Source organism: Filicampus tigris, chromosome 12 (genome assembly GCF_054856515.1).
Source record: "Filicampus tigris isolate MCC_2025a chromosome 12, RoL_Ftig_1.0, whole genome shotgun sequence".
Taxonomy (NCBI): domain Eukaryota; kingdom Metazoa; phylum Chordata; class Actinopteri; order Syngnathiformes; family Syngnathidae; genus Filicampus; species Filicampus tigris.
Genome location: NC_141228.1, coordinates 557,341 through 570,000, shown reverse-complemented (window position 1 = coordinate 570,000; position 12,660 = coordinate 557,341). Strand labels below are relative to the sequence as shown.

The following is a 12,660-nucleotide window of genomic DNA, read 5'->3' as shown; positions in this document are numbered from 1 at the left end:
TGAAATGCTCTGGGAGCCAGTGAAGGGAGGCCAGAATTTGTGTTATGTGCTCCATATTCCCAGTTCCAGTTAGGAGAGAGGCAAGCAGCAGCATTTTGGACCAACTGGAAACTCTGACGCTTAACCTTAGCCAGCTGTCTAAAAAGATAGGCTGTACAAGAGCCACTGAGACCAAACACCATCATTTCGGTTTTCATTGAAATTCAAGCAATTCAATGCAATCTGGGTTTTGATTTCCTCTATCCAGGACAAAAGTGGCCTTTTCTCAGCGGGTCATAGATCTGACCGTTATCATATCGTTAAGTGGAAGGAAATACCCAGGGGCAGTATATACAGTGAAAATAGAAGGGGCACCAAAATAGAATGTAAAGGTGACCTGCGGCGACTACTGCAGTATGACAATCTCAAACTACTGGATATACTCAATGGAACTGATGTTGCTTTGCTTTTTAGTGCATTGTAATGGAACAAGAAAGAGGTAAAGTTTTAGAATTAGTGTGCTAATATGTTATCACACCATTGTGTGTTCATCAGGCTATAATTAGTAATTACTTCCACTGTTCTACTGGAAAATTATACTCCCTTCTTAGACAGAGGTTAAAACAGTTGGTTTTCATTTTTTCCTGAGATTTATTTCTGGTGCACAAAATTCAAACAAGGTACGGTGCGGCATTGGAGGTTTGGGTGCGTTTGAGCATGGTTGGGAGAAGACATTGCCTGTTGACTAGGGGTGACTATTGGCAAGGATGTTGCAATACAATACGTATTTGGGTCACGATACGGTATTATCACGATATTGCGATACCACGATATTGTGATGTTCTACCCAGTTAATACCAAAATTACATGTAGAGATGAGAAATGAAATTGCTGTATATGTTAACCCGTTAAGGCCTAAATATTAGTCTCATCAGCTCCCCAAAACCTAAGGTTGCCTTTGGAATTACCCTTGAAAACCTGAAGTTATGCCAGAAATTTAACACTTACAAAATAATTAATATCTCAGCCCCTGTTGCAGACAGAAACATAATTCCAAAATAATTAAAGATCTTAGACATGTGGCTTTCACACAGGCAGAATGTATTATTATTTACTGTTTCAATCGAAGATGTAAAAATAACGTGTCAGTACAAGAAAAGCACTATTTTAATTAAAAAAAAATCAAGTGGTAATTACCATCCTCTATTCTGTTACAAAGACGTCAATATCGTCATTGTCTACAAACCATATCATATCACGTTTGACTGGTTCCACTGGTCGTGCGCGTCATCTATATAGCACTGCCGTTACTTTACTTACTTTAATCAGAGCTCCCGACGATCGACGGTGTCTGCCATTAGCCTACGGCTCGAAAAAATTCTGCAACATCCTCCGCAGTCTCGCTACACCGTCACATTTATATTCTGATACATTAAATTGGCTAAGAGACGCAGAATTGGATTAAAAAAAGACAGACGTATCCGCTCTCCCGGCTTTAAAGGTAGAAAGACCCAACAGCACTCCCGGCTCTAGTGGTAGAAACGTGGTTATGCGCTCACGTCCTTAATGAGTTAATCAGAAGATACAGATCAGAGGACAAATTTAGTCAAAGCTTTTTGCTTCAAAACATCCCATTCATTATTTGTGTTTTTGCACATTTTCTCTGAAAAAAAAGAAAATGGAGTGTTCCACATAGCCATCATTAAATGGATATTAGAAGCTGACAAATCAATACTATATTTGGCGGCCAAAAATCGCGATATATTGGCAAATCGATTTTTTTCCATACCCCTACTGTGGACATCATTGCAGAAATCCCCACCTCTGGCATTTAGCCTTAAAAAAATTATGGCTACATAATTTTAAAATCTGAAATCAAGAGCCCCTTTCAGACCAAACAGCAAGAAGAATCTTGAGTTTCTTGTAGCACGAGTTCCTGGTAGTAAGAACTTGTGTGTGGCCCACTAGTTTGCGTTCACACAGAGCGACAGTGGGGTAGGATGTTTATTCAAATTGGACTGATGATAAAAGTCAGTACTGGAGGGGATGTACTACCCTTCAACTCTATTTTTTCAAAAAACTCGATAACGATAATTTGACGATATTCTACAAAAAATATTCGAAATCTGCACTTGCTTCACATACCAATTGTGGATAGACAGCGTTTGTGAACAACATCTCTTTTAAATTGCTAAATACAACTTCTGCAAAACATAATGATATTCTACGCCAATATTTAACAATAAAGAACAAAAAAATATGTATCGACTAGGGGTGGGCGATATGACGATATTAGATCGTTAAGCGATTCAACGTGTTCACGATCTTATAAAGCCGGAAGATCGTTTGATCGTCTACATGGCACATTCTATGTAGTTTAGCTTGATGGCGGCGCAAAGCCGCTGACGCGTATACCCGACGAAATCAATCACAGCACGCACAGTGCACCGTACGTGACACTCCCTGCTTTCCTGTTTGTTTGTATACAGCGGGGAGCTATAGCGAAACGTCACCACAAAGCAGAGTTGGTCCCGAAAAAACCCTCCACATCCTCAGTTTACATTTGGTTTGGCTCTTCCTCGGAGGAGAAAGCGCAAACCAGTTGTTTGCAACGTTTGCAGAGTTTCGGTTCGGACGTCAGCGCCGACAGCCAAAGCAAATGGAGATCAGACACATGTTAGCCAGAGGCAGCCGCTAGCTCCAAGCTAACGCAACCCACAGTAACACAGTCATTTAACAAGAGCACTCCATATGAAAAAACAAGCAAGCAGTGTAAAGAAGTAACTGAGGCAGTGACTTACTACCTTGCTGAAGACATGATTCCCATTAAAACAGTGGAAAACGAGGGCTTTAAAAGACTCTTAAAAGTACTAGACCTGCGTTACGAGCTGATTTTATGTTTACATTATTTTACCTTTTATGTTTACATTCACTGCACATCTTGATAAAAATTGTCGCTATTCAAATTAAAACCTGTTCAGAAAGCTTAGCCAACTTAAAATGTTTTTTTTTCTTTAAGTTTCATACACATTTTAAATGTTTTTCTTTTGTTTAACATGGGGAAAATGGTCAGAAATGTGCAAATTAGTATTAAAAAAAAGATGCAAAAAAAGAATTGTGATAAAATCGTGATCGTGATTTTATTTATTTTTAAATCGTGATCTGATATTTTTGCCAGATCGCCCACCCCCTAGTATTGACTTGGTAATAATAATGTAATTTAAACGTCTCTGCTGTTATTCCATAATGATGTGACATTTTGAGCTGCAGTAAGTACTGGTGTACCACTGCCAACTACTAGAGCAATCAGAATGAGAACAAGGTGTTAACTACAGCAATCAGAATGAGAAAAAATGTATTTGACGAAGTGTCACCCAGCAAGAGAAAAAAAAGACGTCGTCATGACAACACCCATTCTCATACATTGGCCACCGTATTCAGAGTAAAGTTGAATAGCAAAACTGCAATTTACCGAAAAGTGCATTTTCCCACTCATTCATCGCTGTGATATGTAGACTTATGACTTTATTCTTGTTTGGGTGTATTCTGGTGTCACACTAATAAGCCGTGGTAGTTTGTGCAACAACATCCCTCTGGAATACAGGCTAGTTATGAATGATGCGGACTACAAGTGTGTAAACTGAATGTTAACCGAGCATCCAAGATGTCACGTTTGCGTTGCTCGCTAAAGTACTGAGTGTGTGAGTGCGTGAGTGCGTGCGTGCATTTACATTTGTTGGTTCACCTCGGCGACTGTTTTCTGAGGGTGTGTTTCAGCTTTTGTTTTCCTTGCAATCCATATGGCTCGTGGTGCAACACGAATTATCGCTTCCTACTCCTCTGCCGTCAATGCACACATATTTTTCAGCATTTCCTCATACTTTGCGGCCGTCGACTGACTCGAGTCGTTATGCTTTTAGAGGCAGTATTAATACTCAATGATGTAAAATTACACATCGTGAAAGCAAGATTGACGGTGATATCGATAACGATATATATTGCCCACCTCTAGTGTAAGGGATTTGAAATATTTTATGTTTGCATGATGTATTTTTCCTAAATAAGAAAAAACTGCCCTCTTACGTGTTTTTAATGACATCCTCCTGGCAAATGACACTGGACCTATGTATGTCTGTTTTTGTTGGTTTTGACTGCAGCATTCGATACAGTCGACCACAGTCTTCTTTGACTCGTTTGCAACATCAAGTGCGCATTAATGGATGCGCTCGAGAGTGGTCTGGATCCTATTTGGCTGTCAGGACTTTTTCTGTTAGCCAAGTTCCTCCGAGTCCCGTCTGCCCCTCTATCATATGGTGTTCCGCAGGGTTCTATTTTGGGGCCCTTGCTATTCTCTTTTAACTGGATTTGCTGCCCCTCGGTTCCATCCTTTGAAAACACTTTATTTCCTTCAACTGCTATGTGGATGAGTGTCAATGTCCCGCTGAGCAAAAAAGACGCTTACTCCTTAAGACCACTTTTGTCCTGTCTGGAGGACATCAAAGCCTGGATGTCACTAAATGTCTTCAATTTCAATTAAAAGAAAACAGAAGTTATGGTGTTCTGTCCCAGTGGCTCTTCCACATCCCACCCTGTTGATCTGGGCCCCCTGGCTTCATATCTAAAGCCAACAGTCTCAAACTTGGGTTTTAAAATGGACCAGCGAATCAGCGCTGTTGTAAGGTCCAGCTTCTTTCATCTTAGACAGCTGGTTAAAGTAAAGCCCCTCCTTTCTCATCAGCACTGAGAAACAGTAATCAACGCCTTTGTTACATCTTGGCTAGATTACTTCAATGCACTTTATTTTGGAGTCAGCCAGTCCTCTCTCAAACGTCTCCAGTTGGTCCAAAATGCTGCTGCTCGCCTCCTAACTGGAACTCGGAAGATGGAGCACATAACACCAATTCTGGCCTCCCTTCACTTGCTCCCAGTGCATTTTAGGGTTCAATTTAAGATTCTTCTATTTGTTTATAAATCAATAAATAGCCTCGCCCCGGCGTACCACTCCGAGCTCCTCCACTCCTACGCTTCTTCCCGCAGCCTCAGGTCTGCGGACCAGGCGCTGCTCGAGGTGCCTAGGGCTAAGTGGAGCCTCAGAGGGGATCGAGCCTTTTTGGCTGCTGGTTCTTCCCTTTGGAATGACCTTCCATTGGATGTTAGGCAAGGCCCCTCTCTGTCCATTTTTAAGACCCGTTTGAAGACACATTTCAATTCTTTGCCTTTTGATTAGTCATGACACTGGAAAATATTCGGCTGTTTTCCGGTGTTGATTATATATGGTGTTTTTTGTTAATTTATTGAATTCACTGGTTGTATTATGGTTACTTTGTTGTTGTATATAAAGTGCTTTGTTACAGCTGTAGCTGTTGTGAAATGCACTAGACAAATAAAATTGTATTGTATTGTAAATGGGCTGTCACTTGTGCGCTTTTCTACCTTTGGTACTCAAAGCTCTTCACAATGTCACCTCATTGACCTCCTGATGACACAGCATCAGGACCAACTGGAGGTTCAGTACCTTGCTCAAGGACACTTTGACATGGTCACAATGGCCAGGATCGAACCCCAAACGACCACTCTCCCACTGAGCCAAACCACCCACTTTAGCGTCTTCACAATGGACGTCTTTGCAATGGACGGGGATTAATTCTTTTCTATGTTTTGTTCTTTAGAATGTCAGCCCAGCCATGAAGACAGCAGTGTCCCTCCTGTCCCTCTCCACCCCCACGAGTAACCGAAAGCGTCGGCATTTAAGGAACACGCTTGCTCAACTCACAAAGGAGACAGAGATATCGCCCTTCCCTCCGCCCCCTAAAAGGCCATCAGCAGATCATTCGCTGTCTTTGGGCTCATTGCTCAACATCACAATAACGCCTGACACATGTAAAGCCTTTGCAGGTAAGACTACAGTAGACTAAAGCTATGTACTAAAAAGCAGCTTGGTATTGGGTCAGGAAACCTTTTAGCCTAGCAAAAATTTGACTTCCATGCTAAACCTGCATAAAGTACCTCCATACTGCCACTGAAACGATACCATGGCAAAAACTTAGTAGTAATCAGTAATATACCAATGGAATTATTTGCTCACGGCTAAACAACTTCAAATTATTTGTATTAATTCAAGAATTACAAGACTACTGTATTTTCTGGACTATAAGCCATACCTTTTTGTAAACTGCACCCACTCTATTAGAAAAACAACAAAAAACATAAGCCGCACCTTTATATAAGCTGCACCTATGTTGAAAAATTAGATAATTACTGCATTTACAAAATGATTTTGAACTGTAAATGTACCTGAACACATTCTTTCAGAACAGCGCCTTTTAACACAGCAGCAACTCTGCTGATTAAAACGGAACATAATCAATAGAATATAAAGTACTTATCTTCATTTCACTGCCCGCTCCCACTGCAGTTTCTCAGTTAACGTCCACCTTTTATTGCTCTACTTCTGCATAATGGAAAACCTAGTGCATGCCGCCCTCGCTTGTTGAACTGCTCCATCTGCAGTCACATCCTGTTAATGGCATTTGTATTGTATTGTAAATCCGGTTAGAGCGCCCCTAGCGGTGGAAGAAAAAATCCACAGAATAGCTGCACCTTTATATAAGACTCAAAACCTAGGGAAAAAGTAGCGGCTTAAAGTCCAGAAAATACGGTATATATTGCCTCTAGACCATTATGTAAACTGCCTCTTGAAGATGACGTAATCTCAAATGAAATGATCTCTTGCTATTCATGAACAATGTCATCTTTCTTTGACATTCGTGTCAATTATTCAGGAGGGAGAAAAAAGATATCAGTCCTCTTTTTAAATCCTTGGTGTGTCAATATCTGCTGTTCTTATTTAACTTGTGGTTAGACCATAAACTGTATGGAACATGTAACATGAGCTTCAAAATAACTTAAAAAGACTGCATGACTGTCCCCTCGCTAACCTGAAAAAACAAACAGACCCAAACTCAAATGATCAATAGGCCTTCCTCTTCCAGTCAATGTCCTTAATTTGGTATTACCCAAAGGCTACGTGTTTCAACACAATCCAATCTCTCATCCAAGTCACTGTCACATCATTGGCATCAATTGGTCAATTTGGGAAATAAAAAAAAATCCTTAATGTAGATTTTTTTTTTTTCTTAAGCGTGTTACATGACATACATTTGATACGTTTCCTATACCATTGTCTACTTTTGTAAATGTGCTTCCATACATTTTGTGATATCTTGAAAGGCTAAGAGCAGCAGACAGCATTCGAGATCACTCTTGCTGTTAGGTTAAATAGACAAATACATGGAAAGGGAAAGCGAAAGAGACAGACAAAGTATGCATGTTCACAGTTTTATCCAAAAACTAAAAGTTAAATGAAGTGATTTTAGTGTACTATTATGTTATGGGCTCAGTTATTGCATTTTTAAAGATTTTTTTTTTTTTTTTTTTACCAGGCCATATAACATAATAACCAGACAATAACGTAGTAAGTTATTACATTAGTGGCCAAAAGTTATTACATTATAATTTCAGGATTTTTATTACGTTATTGGTCATGTGTTACATTATGGGCCAATACATTTAAAAAAGAGCAAATTGATTACGTTATGGGCCGTTACTGTATTGCGTTACGGGCTGTTATTACATTTTGGGCTTCTACACCGTTGATAAATTGATACTCGTTGAATATGGACACTTTCAAGGCTACCCCCATGTTAGCGTGGCTTCGCAATGGATCAGCTGCGCCAGCATATGTGGCCACGACGTGCCATCGTCGTCTGGCTGCTCACGGTTGCTGCTGTTGGACCTCTGCTTTGTCCAACTTCCAAAATAGTTTTTGGAAATATTTAGCGAATTGTTTCTGTTTTTCCCAATTAGCACAATCTATTTTATTTTCAAACAAAATATATAATATTTGGTACATTAGGAAAGATCAGCATTTGTAACAATAACAAACATTTTCCATGCTAGATGAAATATAATAAATATATAAACTAAGGGTATAACGGTATGCTAAATCACATTTCGGTTCGTTTTTTGGAAACTTCGGTTCGGTATATTTTCGGTACATAAAACAGATTTTAAAAAAATATGTTTATTTTAAAAAGCGTAAGTAAGTAAGTAAACTGTACTTTTTTTTTGAAAAAATAAATAAAAGCGAAGCATTCGGGTGATATTATAAGAAATTACACCAGAATAAAAAATACACTAACAATAAAGTCTCTTAATTCTGGCGATTATTAAGACACTGAAATCTTTAAACACTCAGCAACAACAGCCTATGACACATCTAAGTATTCAAGATAAAGACAAGTTATCACGACAGTACATATATAACATACAATAAAGTTACAATTATTGATAACTATATTAAAACTCGTTATAGTTAAAATATAAAGTAACTTTAAAAAATCTTTATGAAATTGTATTTCTGTGTTGTGGCCGGATTTGTGTGTTGTTGAGTTGATAAGTGATGTTTCCGAGGTTCATGAATACATCATACGGCAAAGCGAGAGGAGCAGCGGAGAACATGCTTGCTTCCTCATCTAAGAAACATTCACAGTCGGATGATGTCGTGCATGTTAGACGTGCTACCTGCAACGTAGCCGCCGATCTCATGTAGCAATGTTGGCACACAACTTTCGGACTTAGCCACATACCTTTCCCCATCGGCGATTTTAACAGGAAAGCCAGAATGTTGCCAAACAGGAGAACGCAGTGTATGGGGGATCTTCTAGCTCTGGCTTGTTTGCGTATGCCATAATAAGCCATTTATCCATGCATATACGATTAATCATGGTTTCTGGCGTACTGGCTCTTTTGTGCCGCCACCTTCCTCTCCCGCGTGCAACAGTCAATAGCGCCGTGCGTAAACTCGCGCTAATAATAAAATCTGATCAGAAACGGTACAACCCGCGTGCAACAGTCAATAGCGCCGTGCGTAAACTCGCGCTAATAATAAAAGCTGATCAGAAACGGTACGCAAGGTGAACTGAACATACCATCTCTCTCTCGCTCTCTCTCGCTCTCTCTCGCTCTCTCTCTCTCGCTCTTATAGCATGTTTTGCAAGCAACGGTCACCTGTGCTTGTTCGCCAGCCGAAAACCTGCCATTCAGCCAACTTGGTTCACTTTAACGAGGGGAAAAGTTGGATGAGTTCACTTCCTCCATCCTCAAGCTCGCTCGCAGCTCTCATCTGGCCTCGAGCGAGTGAGACTCATAAAATGCTCTGTGATCTAAAAGAGGAGATGTTAACATGTTAGCGTCCTTATCTACCTTAAAGATCAAGTGTGAAGTAATCTTGGCTAACCATCTTTTGAGTAATAGTAATGGCTCAAGCTATTTTAAGCATACTTTCATTACTTTTTATGCAACAACCCACCCAGGTTCATAATTACACCCCTAGCAACGCCCTTAACAATGGAAATGCAAATGTTCGTCAATCTCCGGTAATCTTTTAGCCCGGTAGGGTTTTTTTTGTGATTAGATTAAAATGACAAATTGCCCCGCCCCCTTTTGGAGCTCTGCTTATTATTTTTTCGGTCTCAGCAGTCTACGTCACGGGAGGGAGGCAAGCGTGGTAATATTGGTCGCTTTGTCAGTTCTGTTGTATAAAAAGGCGACCAAACGCCACCAAAATGCAAATGCACATTACTACTCTTGTCCACTTCAACCTGTGAAAGTATAAAAGTGTTCTGCACAATAGTTTGGATTTATTGACGTAAAACGTAAAACGTGGCGATTGCTTCTTCATTTACACAGGTGAAGCGGACAAGAGCATGGATGCACACACGAACCCCGACTAGTTATATTTCGGACACTTAGCGACGCTTAACTCGTGTCAACTCTCAGAAGGCAGACGGCGACTGGCAGCGGGCAAACTGTCTAAACAGTCTGATTCTTATGGGGAAAAGCAGGTGCAAGACCTCTATAAAGTGAAAGGGGTCCAGGCAGATGCTTTTGCCTTCACTGCCGTTTCTGAGGACTCTGTTTTTAAGAAGCTGAAGGCCATGAAGCCTGCAATGGCAACAGGGCTGGATAGTATCCCAATTGGGTTCTTGCAGGACGCAGCAGAGGCTATTATGCCCTGTTTAACCTTTATTATTAACCTAACGCTTAAACAAAGTTATATTCCCGATGATTTTAAATTCGCCAGAGTAATTCCAGTGCATAAAAAGGTAGTAAATTAAACCCAGGCAACTACCGTCCAGTTACAATTTCAAATTCAGTTTCTAAAGTGATGGAGAAATTAATTTTTGATCAAATATATCAATATCTGGTGTTGAACAATTTTTTGTATAAATTTCAGTCAGGATTCAGAACATCACACTCTACGGATACTTGTCTTTTATACTTGACAAATTTAATTATAGCTGAAATAGATGATGGCAAATACTATGGTATGGTTTTGTTGGACCTATAGAAGGCATTTGACACAGTAAATTTTGGTATACTGCTGTTTAAATTAAAGGCATTGGGATTCAAACGGTGCATCAATTCGGTGGGTTGAATCATACCTTGAGGGTCGTCGGCAGGTTGTGGAGATGAATGGTACAATCTATTTTTCATTTTTTTAATAAATGACATTAAAGCAGCCTGTGATTGTGACTTGTTCCTTTTTTGCTGATGATGCGGCTCTACTAGTTTCGCATCGGGAAGAAATAGTGATTGAAAAGTCACTTAGTCAGGAGCTTAGTAGAATCAACTCTTGGCTGATAACAGACTATCGCTACATATTGGCAAAACAGAATCTATCCTATTTGGTTCAAGTATTAGGTTAGCGAAATCCCAAGGTTTTAGAGTGTTGTTGGGGGACTGTGAGATCACAGCAATGGAGGAGGTGACCTTTTTGGGCTGTGTGTTGGATAACAATTATCAGGAGAAAAAAATGGCTCAAAAGGTTTGTTCAAAAGTAAATCAGCGAGTTAAGTTCATTGCAAGACTGGCGACTTTCCTAAACAGAAGAGCCTTGGAAATTTTATCAGGCGCTCTGGCGCTGTGTCTTTATGATTATGCATGTTCTTCCTGGTACTCCCCAAAATACTCAAGACTAGGCTTCAGTCTGCTCAGAATAAATTGGTCAGAATAATCCTTCACTTGCATCCCAGAACTCACCTCCTCCCTGAACATTTTCATGGACTGGGGTGGCTCCAAGTAGAGGAGCGAGTGACTCTACTCAAATTGTGTATGGTCTATAGAATTTTAAATAATGTTGCCCCGGTATACTTGAGTAATTATTTTACCAAAGTGAGTGATGTTCATGATCATGCCACCAGGGGAAGATCTTTAAATTTAGTCAGATTGAAAAGAAACATGCGTCAAGACACATTCAGATATACAGCATGTGTGGCTTGGAATGGTCTGCCCTTATTCGTGAAGAGCTTAAGTTTCTTTATCGCCTTCAAAACTGCCCTAAAGTGATCGTTAGGGGGAGCCAGTTTGACAGCCATTTAAATAGATATACTTATTTTGGTCAGAATTTGATGTTACTATATATACATGTTTTTATTTTCTTATTTAAACTGCATATTGTAATTATTTTTAATATTGTTAATATTGTTCTTGAGATTGTATTTTGATTTTAGTACTTCACGCTATTTTTCCACACATCCACACATTCCTTTCATATACATCTTGCACATACATACATGGACATGCAAGCATAAGGTCAAGCGCACTTACACACTCAAGAGACCACAATGGAAATAAGCCTATGGCTTTATTGTGTATCCCTTTGGCAGCAGATGTGCTGATGTATATTTTGATACATGCTTTGTTGTCAATACATATTTAAATCAATCAATCAATCAATCAATCAGCATGCATACATATGTCAAGATTCGTATACAGACTCCCAACAAGGCTACGCTTTGATTGATGGATGGATGCATAAATAGATTTTAGGACTTCAGTCTGATTTTCCCAGTGACTTTCAAATGAAATGTGTTGTCTATTTTTTGGTTTGTTATTCCAGAGAGTTCAAAGCCATCAAAGATTGCAGTCCAGCCCAAGCAATCAGCCCGGTGGCAAGTTTCCAAGGAGCTCTACCAAACTGAAAGCAACTATGTAGACATTTTGACCACCATACTCCAGGTAGATTTGGTGTTATTTTTAAACAACACACACCATATTTAGACATATACGTTGAATGAATGTCAATGTTTTCAAACTATGACTGTGTCCAAATCCAAAGACCAAATTTGTCGGCCTCTTGTTGTAACATCTGGGAGGCCTCAACCGCATGCCAGTGTCCAAATTCACGCAGCCTTCTAATCCATGGCAACTGTCTCTGAGCAAAGGCCACTTTGCAGCACACTTTCGTCGCCTATATTGCGCCGCTCTTCTTCTGCGAAAACTCGTTCCTGAACGCCAAAATAGCAGGGCAGTACATTCAGTAAATTTCCTCCCCCCGCCTGACCCTGCTTGCTGATAGGTCGTTTGCAAAGATTCACAAGTGAGTGACAAACTCTGCATTTCCCTTTTCCGCTCCCTGTGGACACCCGCAGCTGAACTCAAATGACTTAGGCCTGTCCGAATTCGCCACGGTTTATGCAGTCCATGTAGGCTTCTTGAGGAATAGCCTTCAAAGGACCAAGTCCTGCGTGCCCTTCAAACTGCAAGCACCTGAGAAGTGGTTATCACCCAAACCGCCAGCAGAGGGTAGCGGTGCACCATTTGACTTTGAAAATCCCC

The 12,660-nt window shown here is 40.1% G+C and overlaps 1 protein-coding gene across 7 annotated transcripts in view; it reads left to right on the top strand.

Annotated features, from left to right (window-relative positions):
• The window catches only part of ect2 (epithelial cell transforming 2), a 235,313-nt gene that overhangs the window by 81,331 nt on the left and 141,322 nt on the right, over positions 1-12,660 (top strand). For all 7 annotated transcript variants that reach the window (XM_086047347.1, XM_086047345.1, XM_086047350.1 and 4 more), the window contains 2 exons: positions 5,649-5,874; positions 11,942-12,060. In XM_086047347.1, the coding sequence (XP_085903473.1) occupies positions 5,649-5,874; positions 11,942-12,060 (345 nt within the window). The remainder of the gene's footprint in view (positions 1-5,648; positions 5,875-11,941; positions 12,061-12,660) is intronic.